The 18,745-nt window shown below is 43.2% G+C and overlaps 1 protein-coding gene across 5 annotated transcripts in view; it reads right to left on the bottom strand.

The window, feature by feature from the left end:
- TTC39B (tetratricopeptide repeat domain 39B) overlaps window positions 1–18,745 on the bottom strand; it is a 906,668-nt gene that overhangs the window by 94,433 nt on the left and 793,490 nt on the right. For all 5 annotated transcript variants that reach the window (XM_069626054.1, XM_069626053.1, XM_069626052.1 and 2 more), the window contains one exon: window positions 3,270–3,361. In XM_069626054.1, coding sequence (XP_069482155.1) covers window positions 3,270–3,361 — 92 coding nt within the window. The remainder of the gene's footprint in view (window positions 1–3,269; window positions 3,362–18,745) is intronic.

The raw sequence follows: 18,745 nt of genomic DNA, 5'->3' as shown, positions 1-18,745 counted from the left end.
GCCAAATATGGAATGCCCTAACCTCTGAATATACAGCAAGAGGAGAACTGTCCCTCCTTCCGTAAACAATTGAAAACTGCCTTGTTCAATTAAACTATGTCTATTTTGCTCATAGAATAACCTTCTCTTCTTCTGTTTGGACTTTAAGGTTTTTGTCCTGTGTGTCCATGTGCTCCCTGATGCCTGCAGGCTTTCGGCACGTTATAAATATATAAATAAAATATAAATAAAATATTTGCATCCCTGGTTATCACACAAAATATAAGCCTTGTTTTGTGGGGCCCTTTTCCATCTGTGCCATCATTAACCCTGTATCAGTTTGCCTGGTTTTACCATCGCATTGGGAGATAAATTCTATCTTTCATGTATGTTATGTTATGATTTTTCATACCGAAGTACAGCGCAACCAACACCAAAAAGGCAACCTGGTGCTATGGCTGAGAACACAGGAATCAAAGAGAAAAAAAGGCTAAAAAGTAGAGTTTTCAAAGCCTTCCTAAATTGTAAGTGAACCGAGACAGCGCGACGGGCAGCTGGAAGGGCATTCCACAGAATAGCAGCTTTGACCGAAAAAAGAACGTCCTCCAATTCTCACGCGACGGACCATAGGGACAGCCAAAAGGGAGCGGTCTGCAATGCGCGGGCAGGAACAGAAGGTCGAAATTCCGACTGCAGGTAGTCCGGGCCAGAAGCATAGAAGGCCCTGTGCACCAAGCATAGAGATTTAAAATGCACACGCCTTGCCACTGGTAACCAGTGTATAGACTTACGAACTGGCGAAATATGCTCCCGCTAGGGAGTGCCAGTGGCAAGATGGGCGGCAGAGTTTTGAAGAACCTGCAGATGGCGTAACAAGTAATCCCGTTGAGCCAAATATAGGGAGTTACAATAATCAATCCTGCGGAGGACCAGAGCAGAGACCACCGGGGCCCGCAGATGCAAGGGAATAAATTGCAGGACCTTCCTGAGTATTTCCAATTGAAAATGACCAGCCCGACAAACCAAACTAACCTGAGAAGCCATAGAGGGAGAGAGAGAGAGAGGCAGATAGCTTAACGCCTACATTTTTGACCACCGGAACCGCAGTTGGAAAGGAGCCAAAAGACAAAGGCCAGAAAGACGTAGTCCAGGGAGACGGGACAGTGAAAGAACCCACAACCATAACCTCGGTCTTATATCCATTAAGTTTCAGCCAGTTTTCGCTCATCCAGCATCCCACGAGTGATAAGCAATCTCGCAGCTGAGCGGCATGGGCTGGATGAAGAAGATCCAGCCGAACCTTGTTGCAACCTGGAACCTTGGGACCTAGAGTCACCTCCTGGCCCAGCCACTCAATGATTCCTCTGAGTTTGTATGTAGGCTTTGCAATAACTTGTAGACTAGGAAGGGTACAGACCAGCAGACAGTTCCTAGAAACCTGCATCATTTCTTCATCTTCTTACCCTAGACTGGTACGTGGGTTTGACCCAAATCCATCCTCAAACCAGATATGCGTAAATCAAGAGAAATTGTGGCAGCACTTTCCAGAGCGGGTACTGCTGTGAACTCCATGTAAACAGAAGAACACTCCATTCCAAGATGGTGCACGGTTGAACCCTGGGAGAACCTATGGTGAATGGACATAAAAATAAAAGAAGAACTGAAAAAGTTGCCAAGCGACTTCCATGTTGCATTGAGCTGGCTCCATTGACTAGTTCCGTCCCTGCTGGTGCCCACTCACTTCCCTTCTCTCCTCTTTGGGCCAAGTCTGTGCCTGAGCCTTCCACTTGGATATCTTGTTGTTCTAGCTGACCTTTCTACAGCTTGGCGCTGTACGCCACAGTGGTAGGTATCTCCTGGTTGCCACTCTATTCTATCTAGCCAGTTGTACCCTCCACCCCAGAGAATAGCCCCCCTGCATGCTGCCCTGAACCAGACTTCCTGGGGCCCCACAGAGGCCAGACATGTAAGGAGAGGGGGGGCCTCTTGATCTGTGTGGGGGTTGTGGATGTCATAGTGAGGCTGGAAGTTCCCAGTTTGCTGTATTTCCCTTTGAGCATCCCTGAAAGAAGATAGTGGGGGCAAGGAGTCATCTGTACATTTTGCAGATGTCCTCTTAAACATCCTCCATGGGGTTCCAAGAGTTTCTGTCCCAAAGGCAACTATTTACCATTGGGACAGGAACATTGCGAATAACAGGGATTGGCATCAGACTACATTGATTACATTTTAACCGCAATTGGTGAGAAACACAAGAGGGAAGTGTGAAGCAGGGGTTGAAGTAGAGCAGAGGCAGGGTAGTGTTGGTATGAGTGGTTTTTTTGGAGGGATGGGGATAGTATAGGAAGGGAGCTGGAGAGTAGTGAAGGGAGGAGAGTGAGAGACACAAGACCAGGAGACAAAGCTGAGAGAGAGTGAGAAACAGAGGAGTGAGAAACAGAGGGGGGTGGGAGGGAGGGAGAGAGAGGAGAGAGTGAGCTTAAGAAAGGAGGGTGCAGAAGAAGGGTCTGGCGTAGGGAAAGGACGGTGAGGAAAAGGTATGAGTGACAGTCACCTGAAGAAAAAGAGTGCCAGGACAATCGGACTACCCGGCTAGGTCACCTAAAACGTCCCTAAAAGGAGTCAGAGCGATAATACCAAGACCTTTAGGCCCTTCCAAGGACCGGCATAGAGAAGACAGTTGGGGTACCCTGGCTCATGTGAATTGGCACTGCAACACAACCTATTTGAGTAAGGAGACTGTGCTATGGAGGTGGAGCCCTCTGAATGGTAGAGGGAAAGGTGCACGGCAAACCCCACCTCATCTATAAGATAAAATGCCTGCCTTTGGAGAAAAGAAATTGTAATAAAAATTGAAAGCCTATTGATTTGTCATTTAGCTGTACATCACATTAGTAACTACGGACTGGAAGAAGACTATGTTACACATTTGGTATCTGGAATCTGAAGATGACAAATGAACACTCATGAAGGATACAAATTGGATTTAGGTGCCAGCTAATAGTGAACCAAGAATGGTTTGAGTAACATGGTTATAAAGTACTAGGACAATAAAGGACCTCCAAGATCAAAAAGGCCACAAAGGGGGGGGTGGGGGGGGGGAGAGAGAGAGAGAGAGAGAGAGAGAGAGAGAGAGAGAGAGAGAGAGAGAGAGAGAGAGAGAGAGAGAGAAAGAGAGAAAGAGAAAAAAAGAGAAAGAAAAAGAGAAAGAGAAAGAGAGAGAGAGAGAGAGAGAGAGAGACTCGACGGAAGCATACCAATTATGCATTTACAAACTATTTTCAGGTTACCTGAACAAATCTCCAACATTTTCTCCTGTTGTTTTCAAGTCTTCCTCAGACAACATGCTCAGTATAGCAGCTTTCTGGTACATGTAAATTGCCTGTAGAAAATGAAAAACAAATTTACTGCAATAGAACAGATTTCTGCCGAAATTTAGATGCAGAATTTCTGATCGCTTCGAAACTCATAAATACGCTCAACATTCACAGGACGGTTTCACTCTTAGGCAGATATAGTTGGCGCCCAAGGCATTGACCTGTAAAGGGTTTTGTCTGCTCCAAGTGCTTTGCAAGTAGACAACTAAAATAACTCATAGCTAATGAACACAAATGCTTCCTAAAACTCAGTGGTAGAATTGGGCATGGATGCAAAGCAAGTGCATATGAGGCACAACTATCCTACCAGGACAAAGAGAAAGAGGAAAACAACAGCTTGTCAAGTGCTCAGATCCGTGAACAAGGGAAATAATTGCCACCCACCTAATACACATCAAGCACAAGCCCAGCCACACATATTTTGTCAACACCTTTAAGTATACCCATTGAATAATTCTTCAGCAACATATTTTGAGAAATAAAAAAAAATTGCTGCATATGCATAGTAATGAAGAATATCTAATTTGCAGTGCATTCTAGGGCAAAAACATTCAAGCTTCAAGGACTACAAAATATTTAGCAGCATGCACTTAATAAGCACTGAACAATTCTGACCACTTACTCAGACTACACGCACACACGTGAGCACACAAACATGCGTCTTTACTCATTAAAGTAACACACCAGCATATACAACTGAGCGGTATTCATTTTGGTTCATTTAATTTGAGCCACCATTGCACTTGTGACTATAGTGTTCTCTAAAAATACACAACATGACTAATAAGGTATTAAGGTAAGGTAATAAGGGAAGCGGTGAACCATATGTTCCAATTCCCTGTTAACTTCACAAACCACTGTGGTTAATGGTGCTACATTATCAAATTAATTATGGTTGGGATTCCAAGATGGCTGCCGCACGGTGAGCTCATGGGTGCGTGCGCTCCATCAACAATAAATTATTTGCCGCTTCAGAAAATGAGAGGAGGTGGGCTGCGGCCACTGCAGTACACCAATCGTGTGGCTTAGTGCGCCCCCAACTTGTTTGACGTGCCCCCAGCTTGTGTAACCGGGCTTATTAACCCTTAATTTTGTGACTGGTGGGCTGAAACTCTGAGGATCCCGTCCGGAAGGCAGCGGTGCGCAACCCTCAATAGGATAGAGGATAGCCAGACCGTTGGAAGGAAGAAGGAGGGTGCTCATCGTGGGCCCCATGAACAGGCAGATCGGCTCAGAGGCAGTGGGGAAGGCCCAGTGAGAAAGAAGAAGGATGGACAGGCTGGGACACGCTGGTACCCCTTGGTAACTGCATGCCGGATAAAGGAAGCACAGGGGTCCCCGCATTTGGTGAGTGGGGGGTCACTGCTCATTCCAAAAAACTTTCAAAAAACAGTAATTGGCATCAGGCGAAGAAGGAGCCGGAGGTCATCGCGCGGATATACCTTGGCCAATTAGAGGGCAAGGTCCGTGGCAGACCTGGCTACATGGATATTTAGGTGGAATCGCCAGTGACAAGCAACTACTTTCACCCTACACCCTGAAGCCATTCCTTTTTGGTTTGGAGTGGTGTCCACGGCGGGCAGACTCCCAACCTAGGGGGTTGAGAGTAAGTGGGAAGAACAGCCACCCATAGGTATATGTACAACAGGGGGCTGGCAGGGAATGTTTTGTGCTACTCTCAAACAGGCACATTGGACTGGGTGCCCGATCCTTTTGGCTTAGCTTCCAATATATAGACCAGGTGTAGTGCTGGGACTTTCAGAGGCATATCTATACTAAGGATTTTAGCATACACCTGGTGGTAGGCGAAAGCGGATTCCGGCCAGAAACACGCAGCCAGCTCCAAACAGCCTAATCCACTAGAAAAGTTCTTGACAAGGCGCACAGAAACTACATTGCCAGCAGAACTGTCTGCATCTCAGCTCTCACCGATCCCCCCCAGGGAAGATTCAGATATGGCTGCATCAAGGGAAGATTTCAACAAATGTTTTTAGGACTTATCAAGTTAACTGCCTCCTTCCAGGTACAGTTTACATTGTTCAATTCGGAAATTAGACACTCACTTGCCGACTTCAGCAAAGAGATTTCTTCTCTTGCTGAGCGTGTAGACACCAATGAGTGGGCAATTCAAGAACTAATGGAAGACAGCAAATGACGGATGTTGCTTTAGAAGAACTCTCTAGGATCACACATAATTTGGAAATTCGATACGAAGACCTAGAAAAAACGTTCCAGAAGTTCCAACATCCGAGTTAAAAATCAGTGCCGTTATACAGAATTAAAAGAAGCAATTACACCGATTTTTGCAGACCTTATAATGGGTGAAGAGACTGACCATTCCAGTAGACTGTGTTTGCAGCACGGTACCGAAAAGGACAGAACCGGGGGCACGCCCACATGATGTATTGGCAGCATGCACACAGTATCCACAAAAGGAACAAATACTGAGAGAGGCAAGAAATGTGTCACCGATCACATACAATGGGGCGGAGATTCAACTATATCAGGACCTTTCACTGGTAACTCTACAAAGGCGCAGAGAAATGCAGGAGGTGGTGAAAACTCCCCAGGCACGGAAAATGAAGTATAGATGGACCTTCCCATTTGGCTTGCTTTTTTCACTGGAAGGAAAACAGCACCGAATTACATCCAGAGAGGAGGGTATAACATTACTCCAAATAGAGGAAGAGGTAGCCACAGGAACAATGGAAGGAGCTGAGGACACAATGAAACATCATACCCAGCAAACTGCAACATTTTGGAATCTATCTGCTTGCGAAGCAGATGGGGGTGTTTGGACATCCCGCTTTTTGCCTGGGATAGAAGGTGATACACGGCCGGTGGTCTTTACCCCTGGTAACAGTAGGTTCTGTGTTTCACACCAGGGGACTTTAGGAGGTTTAGGGGTTTGTTTTAGACAGGGGGAGGGAAGGCCCATTGCCGGAAGGGAAAGGGGGTGGTGGGAAAGGGGATCCGCTGTGCAGGGTGTGATCTGAAGTTGGTAAACGGGACAGGTGACATACTTATCGGCCCCAGGATGAGGCGAAGAGAATGCACTTAATTCAGGTTTTTAACATTGAATATCAAGGGGGTTAAACACCCTGCCTAAGCGACGGAAACTCATGGGTCTATTGAGGAGCGACCAAATGGATTTGGTGGCGCTCCCAAGAAACCCGTATTTGGGGCGAGGACAGTGCTCATAGCTATTAGGGCCGGAGCCCAACTTAAAGTACAGCATATTAATGTGCCTAAGAGGGCAGATTTTTATTTACAATTTTACAATTAAACTCCCTCATACTGACGGTGGCCACGATATATGTCCCCAACACGGGTCAGGAAAGCTTTTTGAAACACATTCGGGGCAATTACAATCTTTCAGGGAGGGGGAACCGCTTTTAGACGATTTTAACATGGCGTGGATCCAACATGGGATTGCAGCACAAAGACACTATATGCCCAGGCTCCTCCCTCTATCACTCTAAAAACAAAAATGTGCACAACTGTCCCTAGTAGATGCTTGGTTGCCTATTAAGGGAAAGGACAAAGGGTACACTTTCTACTCGCATGTCCACGTTTCATTTTCATGAATAGATTACGCATGGATTTCTGCCCCGCTGTTGGGATATATTACGCAGACTATCACCCATACAATATCACTATCGGATCACGTGCCAATAACGTTGGATTTAAAGATTGCAATAGCAATCAGTCTTTGTGGGCATGGAGTTTTCCTTTGGACATATTGTGAGATCAAGTTATCAGGGAGAAAATAGCGATACAGATAAGGGAGTTTTTTGACCTGAACCAAGTAGGGGAGACCACGCTGAAAGTGCTATGTGATGCCTTTGAGGCCACCCTTAGAGGGGTATTAATAGCAGAGAACGCAATTAGACGAAAGCAGAAAAAGGCACTCGAAGAAAAACTGGAGGAGGAACTTAGACAGGTATTGAAAAATATGGAAACAAATACAGGTCCGAATATACAGAAAGCTTTCAGGACCGCTGCGGGTAGACTTCACCTTTATCAGATTAAGAAAGAAGAGAAATCTCTGCTTTATCTTAGACAGAAATATTATATTAAAGCAAATAAATCAGACCGTCTTTTGGCCAACCAACTCTGCCAGAAAGCGGTCTCACAGATCATAGAGCAGATTTGGCTCCCCTTTGGGAGGTACAATCACTGAAACCCCCCATATTCTCTCACAATTTCATTTGTTTTACACTGAGTTTTAATCGGTCAGAATTCCCAGAGCTGCACCTTTTACGGGCATATCTGGACTCGGTCACCCTCCCACAATTGACAAAATTGGAAAGGGAGCAGTGCAGACTTGATATAATTCAAGACGAGGTCCTTCGGGTAATACGCTCCCTTCCCTCAAAGAAATCTCCAGGTCCGGATGGCTATCTAGTGTCCTTTTGTAAGACATATGGTATTTTACAAACTGTGGTTCATATCGCCCCATTGCACTGATGAATGTGGGTGCCAAGATTTACATAAAAATCTTGGCCAAAAGGCTAGAAGATCTACTTCCTGCATTAATCTATGCAGATCAAACAGGTTTTTATTAAGAACTGTCAGACACAAGACAATATTCGTAGAACATGTCACATATTACAGAAAATTGGGGAAAAAAAAGATCCCAGCCGTCCTGGTCTCTATAGATGTAGAAAACGCCTTTGACAGGACAGAATGGTCGTTTCTCTTTCACACTTTGGAAAAAATGGGGTTTGGCCCCAAATTCATCGATAAAATTTGGGCTAATTATAGACATCCAATTGCAGGATTGTCAATAAATGGTCACTTGTCCCTCCCGATCTCGCTGCAAAGCGGGACTAAACAGGGGTGCCCCTTATCACTGCTACTGTACGTAATTCATTTGGAGCCACTATTAGCCAAGGTTAGACAGACTGAGGGTATCTCTCACAAAATCATGGCATACGCTGACGATATGCTTATGCTGGCCTCAGATCCCCCAACTACATTACAAGCTGCAAAACATGAATTTGTGAAGTTTGGGAAGGTCGCAGGCTTGAAAATAAATGAAGCTAAGTCGTGGGCCTTAAATCTATCTCCCTCTTCTGACGAGGTGCAGGAATTGAGGTTGTACATACAATTTGGGTGGGCGCAGGGCAAGATTAAAGTGCTCGGGTCTCAATAACTCCTTGGATTGAAAGATTATATGAAGCCAACTATCCTTCTTTGCTGAAAGAATTTAAGTCATAACTATTACGATGGGGCCCCATCACAATCTCTTGGTTAGGAAGAATGAATACTATACAAATGGTAACACTTCCCAAAGGGTTATATATGTTTCAGGCATTACCTATTAGGGATCCCATAACATTTTTCTAGAAGCTTCACAGAGCAATCTCAGCATTTATCTGGAACAACAAAAATCCAAGGGTAGCATTTAGTACATGAATGGCCCCTACAGAAAAGGGCAGGCTGGGTTTCCCAATTTTTTAAAAAATATTACCAGGCAGGTCAAATCAGAGTCCTTAAAGATTGGTGAGCTCGCAACATGGGGAAAAGGTGGGTACAAATGGAGTGCAGTGGGGGGGGGGGGGTCCGCGACTTAGGGATAAAATGTGGTTGCCCAAACATGATCGACCCCCTAAAATGCATACGAGTGTGATTACACGTTTGGTACAAGATGTCTGGGATATAGCAGTTAAGAAGTGCCAATTGACGACGTTTCCCTCCCGCTTACCCCATATTTATTAATCCTCAATTTACCCCAGGTCTTGAACCCAATGCATTCAAGAAATGTAAACAAGCAGGTTGCGGGAGGCTTAGAGGCATGTTTTAGGGAGATGACCCTAAAACTTTCTTGCAATGTAAGCAAGATTTTGGTATTCGAGAAACCGGTTGGTTTCAATACTTGGGTTATAGGTTAAAAGTTTGAATCAAAAGTTCCGAAATACAATAGGTTTAAGTACATTTGCTCGAAAACAAAAGGTTAAAAAAAAAATTTGGGCCCCCCCGCTTTTGTGGTAAAAACCACTTTTTTTACCAAAACCCCCCCAAAAAATATGTAATTTAAAAAAAAATTCTAACCTTTTGTTTTCGAGCAAATGTACTCGGCCCTATTGCATTCGAACCTTTTGTATTCTCACCTTTAACCGGACACCCAATACTTGCAAGTTAGGCATTGGATACTAGCTCCACCGGTTCGTAAGGCGGCGGTGAAAGACCACACGCCCTTTGAAAAATATGTAACATCTAACCCAGGGAATAAAGCCCTCATCTCTAACATACACAAACTGTTGCTCGACATACCCCAGAGACTCTCATTGAGCTATAAAACACAGTGGCACTTGACATTGAGGGAGAAGTACCGGAAGACGAGTGGGCAGCACCATGGGAAGCAATATGCAGACTTACAAGGGCAATCCAATTAAGGGAATTTTGGTATAAGTTAACGGTGCAATGGCATTATACCCTGGCCCGCTTAAAGAGAATGAAACCCTCTATTTCAGATAAGTGTTGGAGGGAATGTGGTGAGATTGGGGATTGGAAACATATATGGTGGAGCTGTCCGAGGTTGGAGAAATACTGGGAAGATGTTAATACATGTAGGGTACAAATGTTTAGTTTGCAAGAACCTAGATCCTTGAGATCCTGTTTGCTGGTTGTACTGGAAGAACACTTTCGGAAAATCTCCAAACAAGTGTTGAAGACATTTGCTACACAACAGCTGGCAGCCTTGCTGGTGATTTCCCAAAGATGGAAAGCGAAAGAACCACTGCACATTAATGAATGGTGTAGAAGATTTGGAATTTTGTGACATTAGAATGGATTACGTATTCTATACCGAGGCAACAAGCCATATTTACAAAGGATTGGAACTTGTCGCTGGACTTCCTGAATGACTATTAGAATATAGCGTACTGTCCTAATAAAACTTTGTGTATTGGGAATTGCTTGATACGGTGTGTGAATTTCGGTCGAAACTATTTGGTGGCATGTCCCCCAACCTATTGTTTAATATATGCACAGCGGAGAGAAGGTGGGGTTGAATGGGAAGAGGGTGGGTGGAGGGGAACGTTTGCTTGTTATTATGCAAAAGGCCAATAACAACAAATGAAAAAAAGATAAATTATGGTTGTACGGTCACCAGCGATTTTAGTGCTGAATAAAAAAAATGTATGGATATCCCGTGAGAGAGAAGGATATCATCCACGAGTGGAATATTGCCTCCAACTATGCATATTGATTTTGGTTTCTTACTGCATGGCTGTAGCTAATAATTAAATGGTAAACTTGGATGAATATATGCCATTTTGAAAAAAGAACATACCTTCAAGTGAATTAGGGTTCTACAATAAAATCATAAGAAATTACAAGAGTGTACACATTCAAAGCTCACATCAGTGCTTAAAAATGTGTGACTGCAACCTCTGAATTAGAAGGCTGAATCTTGAAGGGTGTTTTGTATGTATGTTATTATGATGAATTCCCCTATATGATTCTCCGGAACGACAAGTGGGTGACTCAGTGGGCTGAGTGCCACCCTGAGCCAGTGAATGTTAGGGGCGAGTGGGGAGGATCCCTCCTAATGCCACTTTGTTCACCTTCACATGACAGGGGACAATTGAAGTGCTGCACATCAAGTCAGTGAGGGGGGCAGGGGGCACTACACCTTTCCCACACCAAAGCCTAGTCCAGACCGCTTTGCCTCTAGCCAAACCCCTTGGGAGACCATGCAGCATAAAACACTAGCACACTCCTCTCCAACTAAGAGCCCAAAGCTCTACCTGGGTGTGACAAATCAACTTCCGGGGCACTAGTGGTCCAGGGATATCGGTTTCTAAACCATCAATCAGCCCCACACCTCTATAGTACACCAGAATGGATTTGAACAGATTGGAAACACAAGTCAACTATAAACCTCCTTGTCCAATTTTGGTAACGTGGATGGAACGGCAGGCTTATCTCCGCAAGGTTGTGAATCGTTGGTTAGTTGCAACACAGCGAAAATACAATTACCCAATGATAAATGGGACTATCCAGTCAGGTTTGTATACAAATATCTACTTTATTATTTTTACAACAGACAGTTCTAGCACACTACAAAATACAACCCTCCCTGCAAAGGAACACAGAGGACAGACAGTTTAATGAAGGAAAGGGATTCACTCTGGATACTGACAGGAGGGTAGGTGGTAAAGAAATCAGTCCTAACTGTTTAGGATAATTTGGTTTCAGTACGAAGGGAGCAAGGGGTCGTAAATGTCACTAGGGGCCTTCAGAGAAGGACCAAGGGACAGAACCACAATATACCTGGTGGTTGAGATGACCTTTGTGCTCGACAGCGTCGAGTCGGTTCCAGGATGCTTTGCAGCTCCTGTAACAGAGTTCAAGATGGGAGACAGCTGCGGATATCAGGTGGCAGGCAGTTCGGCAAGCAAAGCTGGACGGACGGCTGCAGGCTGGCCTACACAGCGTCTCAGGTTAAAAAAATCATTGTCTCTGTGCTGGTTGGCGGATCTGGAACACTGGTCGCAACGTCTCAAACGGCTTTAGTGACTGCAGTGTCACCATTAAGTGGTGCAGCTGGTCGCAGTTTGAGGGCTCGACTGCCTCAAAAATGGCCTTAAAAGACGGACGCTGGTTGATGCTTGTTGTGGCACTCCTCCTAGCGTCTTTGCTGGGCACGTGTCATCCTTTGAGGCGGACGGCCCAAAGCTGAGGAGAGTGTTTGCAGTGCAGGCAACAGCCTTGTCTTTTGTTCAGAGACTCTCTGGCACTTCCCACCTAGGAAGTTTGCTGGCAGAACCTACCAGGACACGCTATGTTCTGGGTGGGTAATGTCTCTGGAGCTGCTGAACGGGTCCTCTGAGGTCGGTATCTCCCACTGTTTCATGGGGGATGTTTAGAGGAGGGATCTTGCTTCCCTCTTGGAAATCCTGGCCTTCCACAACTACCTTCAGCCAGGGTCCAAATGAGTCCTTCTTACTCCTTTCAAAGTCGTCAGATGATCTGAAGAGGGGCTCAACCCTCTTTTAAAGCCAAATGGGATCCAGTGATTGGTGCAAGGTAAGCCTACTTTAATGAACCAATCCTGGGTCCCCAGCAACTATCTTCTGTTATGCATGAGGTCTTAACCAGAGTGCTTTGCAACAGGAAAGGTAAGTCCCACCCATCTTTCTACCTTTTGTTTTTTTAATGTTATGTTTGATAGTACAAACTTTTCATTATATCATTTACGATTTAGGGAAGGTAGAAAAAGAGAAGAAAGGGTTGACATCTATGTTTCCGATTCTGCGGAATTGTTATCATTCATGATCGCAGTCCAAAATTTGATTACTGTTAAAATGAGATTCTTGTCATGACCTTTTAGAAGATGGGCCCATCGTTCCTGTGTGTTCATCTGTTTCTGAGAGATTTTGAAGAAGTCCTTGAACAAGTTTCTTCTTTCTGTCAAAGCATGGCAAACCATGATTACATGGAAGAGAGTCTCTCTAGTGTTGTCCTTCTTACAAAATCGACAATCTGTGGTCATTGTGTTTGGATGTTTTATGTTGGATAGGTAGTCGCGAGTCGGTAGTATATTTAGAACAAAATGTAGAAATAGGTCTCGTGTTGATCGTTCTGGGAAACATGCTAACTGTGGTGGTAGTTCGTTGAGAGCTCTTGCTTCTATTGAACAATTCAAGGATTGTTTATATTTTGATTGTCCTCTATTGTTTTAATCCAATCGTTTGCATATTGTGGTCTATTTATTAGCATGTCTTCGCTAATCTCTTCGACCTTCATTTTCTTTTTTATCTCATTGGTCCAGTGTTGAAGAGCTGTTACATATACAGGGGTCGTTGGGGTCTTTTTTTCTTTTAGTATTTCTAAAGATGGAATTTTGTCCTGACAAATTATCTTTCTATAGAGATCCATTTTTTGCCAGGTAATTATAGATTCTAGAGATTGTAGTGCCAATTCGAAACAAATTCTTGGTATTGGAAAAGATTTAGGTAAAGCCAGAGTTTTTCTCCAGAAGATGGCCTTGTATTGTTGCCATTTCATCGTATCTTGATTGATTAATGTTTCTCCAGCGTAGGTTAGGATGGGGACCACCTTTGGTCTATATAGTAAGATTGTTGATTTTATTGTAAAGGTCCCAAATTTGTAATGGAAAAAGCGACCTAAAAACGGGATAAGGATCTTGCTTTTCTCTCAATGTGGTCTTTCCATTCTTGCTCAACTGGTGACGGATTTATCATGGCGCCTATATATTTAAATAATTTTGTTTCTTCAATCTCTTTATCTTCTAGCTGTAATTTCACGTTTTGTCGCCTGGTACTATGCAGAGTTGTTAGTCTCATTAACTTGGTTTTCGGAATGTTAATTTGTAGGTCATTCTCTTTCATAAAAAAGCCCACTTTGTCTAATGTTTTTTGTAGACCTGATTGCGTTTTATCCATGACAATGAACTGCATACATTAAGGTTTTTATTGGTTCGTTGTTAATCTTCGGTGGATTCAAGAGTGGATTGTGAATAGCTTGTACAAAACCAAAGGTATATAAGTTGTATAGACAAGCAGCCAGGGGGCACCCTTGTTTCAGGCCATTCCAGGTGGTAATTTCTTCTGTTACTGTACCGTCGTTTGTTAATCTGACTCTGATCGATGTATCAGAGTAAAGCTGTTTGACTGGATTGAGAATGGATAGGGGACAACCCCATGATGTTAACTTCAACCATAGTTTTTCTCTATTCACCGAATCGAATGCTGTTTTAAGGTCTATGAAGGCAGCATATACTTGATGTTTCTTTATTGTCGCTTCGTACTTAATCCTGTTCAGAAGCAGCAGATTAACATTTGCGCCGATTTTGTTAGCGAAACCAGTTTGTCTCTTCTCTTGAAAGCCATTTTCCGCTGCCCATGTATTGAGTTTTTTCATTTGGAATCCCGCAAACAGCTTTCCCAGTGGGTCAAGAAGGGATATGGGTCTATAGTTTGTTGGCAGTTTCCTGTCGCCAGCTTTATAGATCGGAATCAATATTGCTAGGGTCCAACTGCGTGGGATTTGTTTGGTTTCCTCTATTAAATTAAGAAGTTTAGAAAAAAAGGTAGCCCATTCTTCGGGAGCAGATTTTAAATTGGCGTTGGAGAGCCCATCAGGGCCAGGTGCTCGCGATGGATTCAAGGACATAATAGTTTTTTCTGATCTCATCTCTTTCCCAATTTAAGTCCCAAGCGTGATGGTTATTCGAGTTTTGTGCTGTTGAAATGTCCGTTTTCCCTTTGTAGAGGTTTGTGAAATGTTGAGACCATTCTCCGGATTCTACCTCTTGTATCATGGTTGATACATTGGATTTTTCATTTAGAAGCGACCACAGTTGTCTGGTGTTATTCTGTTTTAAAGCCGTTAGAATCGCTTCTGCATCTGCTTGCCGCATTATAGCTTTATGGGATTTTATGAAGTTGGAGTATTTCTGTTTTTCCTTATTTATCTCTGCAGCAGAGTTTATTGTATTCTGTTTTTTGAGTTGTCGAATTTTTTTGTGCAAATTCTTTTTCATCAACTTAATATCATAATTAAAGTGATGTTTGTGGTTGCTTTGGTGGTTCGAACAGGTTTATTTGGGGTACTGATATTTGTGCAGAATCCACTCATAGTTGAGTCTTGAGTGGTCTGGTAAATTTGAGACCTCAAAATCTGTCAGCAGGTAAGCCATTTGGTGTTGATTTATTCGGAGCTTGTTAAAACCTTGTTTAGTTCCAACTCTGGGAGATTTAATCGTGTAATTTGTGTTTGAGCAGTAGTCAATGTTATTAGAATTTGGTGGTGAGCACTATTTATTTGTGAATGATTTGCAGTTGCCGTTAGGTTTTTTAGTATCATTTCTGAAACGAAGATATAGTCTATAATTGAGTTGGATTGTTGTCGTGTCCATGGTGGAGGGGGTTTGTTTTGGTCATTTTGTGGTTGTTCAGTCAATGTTAAGTTTCTAATGAGAATTTCTTGGGACCATTTATTTGCTCTTGAAGATAGATTGGAGGGATTTAGTCTCATACCTTCTGGGTTATAAAGGTGGATATTCAAATCACCAGCAATTATGAATTCTGTCGAGTTATGTATGTTGGCAATTGTATCGAATTCGTCAAAAATTGAATCAAGGAATATGTTCTCATTCATTGATGTTGGGGTCCAATAGATATTGAAGATTGTTAGATAGCTGGGTTCTTTTTTTGAGCTTTGCATACAGATGATGATGTATTGAGCCCAGGGGTGAAGATTTTGCTTTGCTACGATTGACCAAGATGGCTTTATTTTGGTCATAATCAGTATGCCTGATGATGGTCTACCTTGTTCCGAAGTGATCGCTGGATTCATGAAGGTTGAGAATCCTTCGCAGGTTACCTCTTCCGACAGCCAGGTTTCCTGCAGGCAAATTATAGCCGCGTCTTTTTGATTTAAGGATCCTTCGGCGAAGAGGGGGTTTGAGCCTCTGGTGTTCCAGGAGCACAATGTTATCTCTTCTAACTTTATTTCTTGGCTTTTTGGTTGTTATAGATAGGTCTTTATTCTTGAGTTTTGGATATCAGCTCGTTGTGTTAATTTTCGTTTGATTTGAGCATTGTAAGACATGTCGGAATGCATTAGCTCTGTCCTGCGGATCGGGTGAGTATTTGATTGGGTATTTTTGTTCCGCAGCTCATTGACTGATGCCAACTGCATAGTGTCCTGTAGGCTGTCGATTTTCTTCTGTTTGTTTTGGTCCGAATACTCGTGATTGATAGTTTTTTTGCAACCATAGATTTGGTTACAAGGACTTCTTCTGTTATAAATCCCAATTTCATTAAGTGATTATTTGTTGATAGGACATGCATCATCGTTTTTTGATTGTAGAAGTCGATGTGGACTATGTCCATCTGATTTTTATTTGGGAAATGTAGGACATCAATATCTCTAAAGGTGATTTGAGCCAATTGAGGAATAACTGTAAATAGACGTAGAATGTTTGATCTGTTCATGGTTAGAGATTCAGTAGGATTTAAGGTTGTTGCAGACAGTGATAGTCGAAAGATGTTATTTACTTTCCGGGGGTCCACAAAGTTTGGTCGGATGAGTGGGCATTCGCCTAGGCCTGTAGTCATTTCCACGCTTTTATAGGCATTTTCAGTTTCTACTAAAGTCCAGCTCTCCTCATTTGATACTGTACAGTATGTGAAGGAGATATTAGTGGATGTATTAATTGAGATCGAATTGGCAGTTGAGGTGTCAGAACATTCATCTAGGACTATTAGTAGCTCGTCTTGAGGATCAAATAGAGTGTCATTCAATTCCTTTGGAGAGCTTGGTCCTATAGGTTTGTCAGTGCGGTTCCTCGTCAAGTCGGTTACTGCATGTTGGTCAATCACGGCTAATAGTGCATCAAGTGGTTTGTCCTCTCTTTGCATAGTTGTTTCATGCCCTTGTTCCGAACCAGACATTGCTTCTTTAGGATCTGATCTTAATGCCACAGAGGCTTTCTCCGTGTCTGGTTGAGCTTGTTCCTTCCTATTTTCATGATTTTTTTGGGTTGTTATTATTGGTCTAGTTTGTTGTTTTTCAATCACCTGGAATTTTCTTAGGAACGCTCGGGAGCCTGTCTGATGTTTTTTTGACGTTTTTTTCTTTGGCAGTGGTTGGTTTCCTAAATGACCTTGTTTGGTTAGGTCAAAGATGTCAAAAGGAGTGCATGATAAAGGTTCAGTAAATGGAATACTTATAGGTAACTTTAAGGGGTCTACTTGAACTTCGTATTGAGTAGTTTGGTTTGTTTTAAGTTTGGCATCAGATGTGGCTTTTTCACTTTGAGGTTGTGTTGGGAAGTGGTCTGGTTTGTTGCCCGTTTCAAGGTGTTTTTTTGGTTTGTCATCCAGCATTTTCTTTGTAATCGTTGTCAAGGTATCTTAAGTTTTGTTTGTCGACCCGGTCGATTCTTGCAATTTCTGCCAAACGGCTTTGCCAGGTCCTGTTGGCTTCTGCCTCATAATTCAAATGTTCTTGTATCGTACCTATGAAGCCTTCGATATTGATTTGTTTGGTTAGAATCATAGCCAACAGGGTCGCTTGGTCTTTTGTAGAGTCAGCCATTGCTTCTTGGATCTTAAGGAAGGGTACCATAGCTAATGAGAAAACAGCCACTAGCGTATTCTGCAGATCCAGCATTGTGGTTGGAATTCTTTCTGGAATCTCAGTGGGAATGTTCGTTGTAATCTCCTCTGATACAGGTTGATTAGTGTCAACTGGTGGGGATTTTGATGCGAAGGCATGAGTAGGAGAGGTTTTAATCTTCATGGATTTGGCTTTATTAACGATTGGCGTGGATGTATTATTTGTTTCCATGATTTTATTATTCTTTGGGCCTCCGAAGATTTTCTTCTTTCCTGTGAGTCCATAATAGCATCTATTTCCGTGATGTCAAGGGATAGGCGGGCAACACGGTTTTCCAGTTGTTTATTTGTGTTTCGTAGTGGAGAGTCTAAGAGGTAATATGATGTTTGCCATTGTTTTTTGCTGTTTGCGCTCTTTGCTGTAAAGATGGAGAACAGGGTGAATCTGTGTGTATCTTTGAATGATTATTTGCAGTTTGTATGGATGAGACAATATGTGAGGGAAACTCACTGTTTTGAGTTGCTAGAGCGATTTGTTTAGTTTTTTTCTTTTCTAACTTCTGTGGTGGTTTTACATCAGGTTGTTCGTTATTTCCTATAGATTTGTGCATGAGTGCCGTGATGGATTTATTTTCTTTCTTTGGCTCAACCAAAGGCAGTTGGTCAATCTTGTTTGTTACTTTAGAGGGAGTGCTAGGTTGATCTTGACAGGGACTTACAACTGGATATATAGACATAGGGTTTATAGGCATATTAGCTAGTGTCTCTTCCAGTTTTTCCTGTAATCGAGTGTGGGGTTTTGTGGAGTCCATTGTCTCTATCTCACAATTTGTTCTATACTTTGCAGCCGTTTGGCAGGAGAGACAGAAGGGCTTACCGCGTCAGCAGCCGTAAACAGCAGCAAACAGCGACTGCAAATCGCCCTGGACTCCGACGGGCTTAACCATCTTTCTGTCTGTTGTGGATGTAAGTGTCTCTCTGGTTAATTGAGCTCTCTGTGGCTCCTGATCAAAGTGCAGGTCTCCCTTGAAGTTTGTGGCGAGAACAGATTTTGTCTCTGTCAAATCACATACTCCTTCCCTCTGAAAGGGGGTTCTCCTGCAGGGGCTGCCTACTGTAAACAGTTGTCATTCACTGCCCTTCATACAGAGGGGTGGGAGCCAGCTTCAAGATGACACATTGCATATCAAAGAGGTGTTGGTTTCCTGTCCCCTTTTGTCAGTTCTGAGATCAGGCCCCTCGAAGGCCTGTTTCAATTAACACTCATCAGTGTGCGCTGCCACCAGACAA

Source organism: Ambystoma mexicanum, chromosome 6p (genome assembly GCF_040938575.1).
Source record: "Ambystoma mexicanum isolate Mex_15411 chromosome 6p, UKY_AmexF1_1, whole genome shotgun sequence".
Classification (NCBI taxonomy): domain Eukaryota; kingdom Metazoa; phylum Chordata; class Amphibia; order Caudata; family Ambystomatidae; genus Ambystoma; species Ambystoma mexicanum.
The sequence above is the reverse complement of the archived record's forward strand: the minus strand, read 5'-3'. Positions and strand labels throughout refer to the sequence as shown.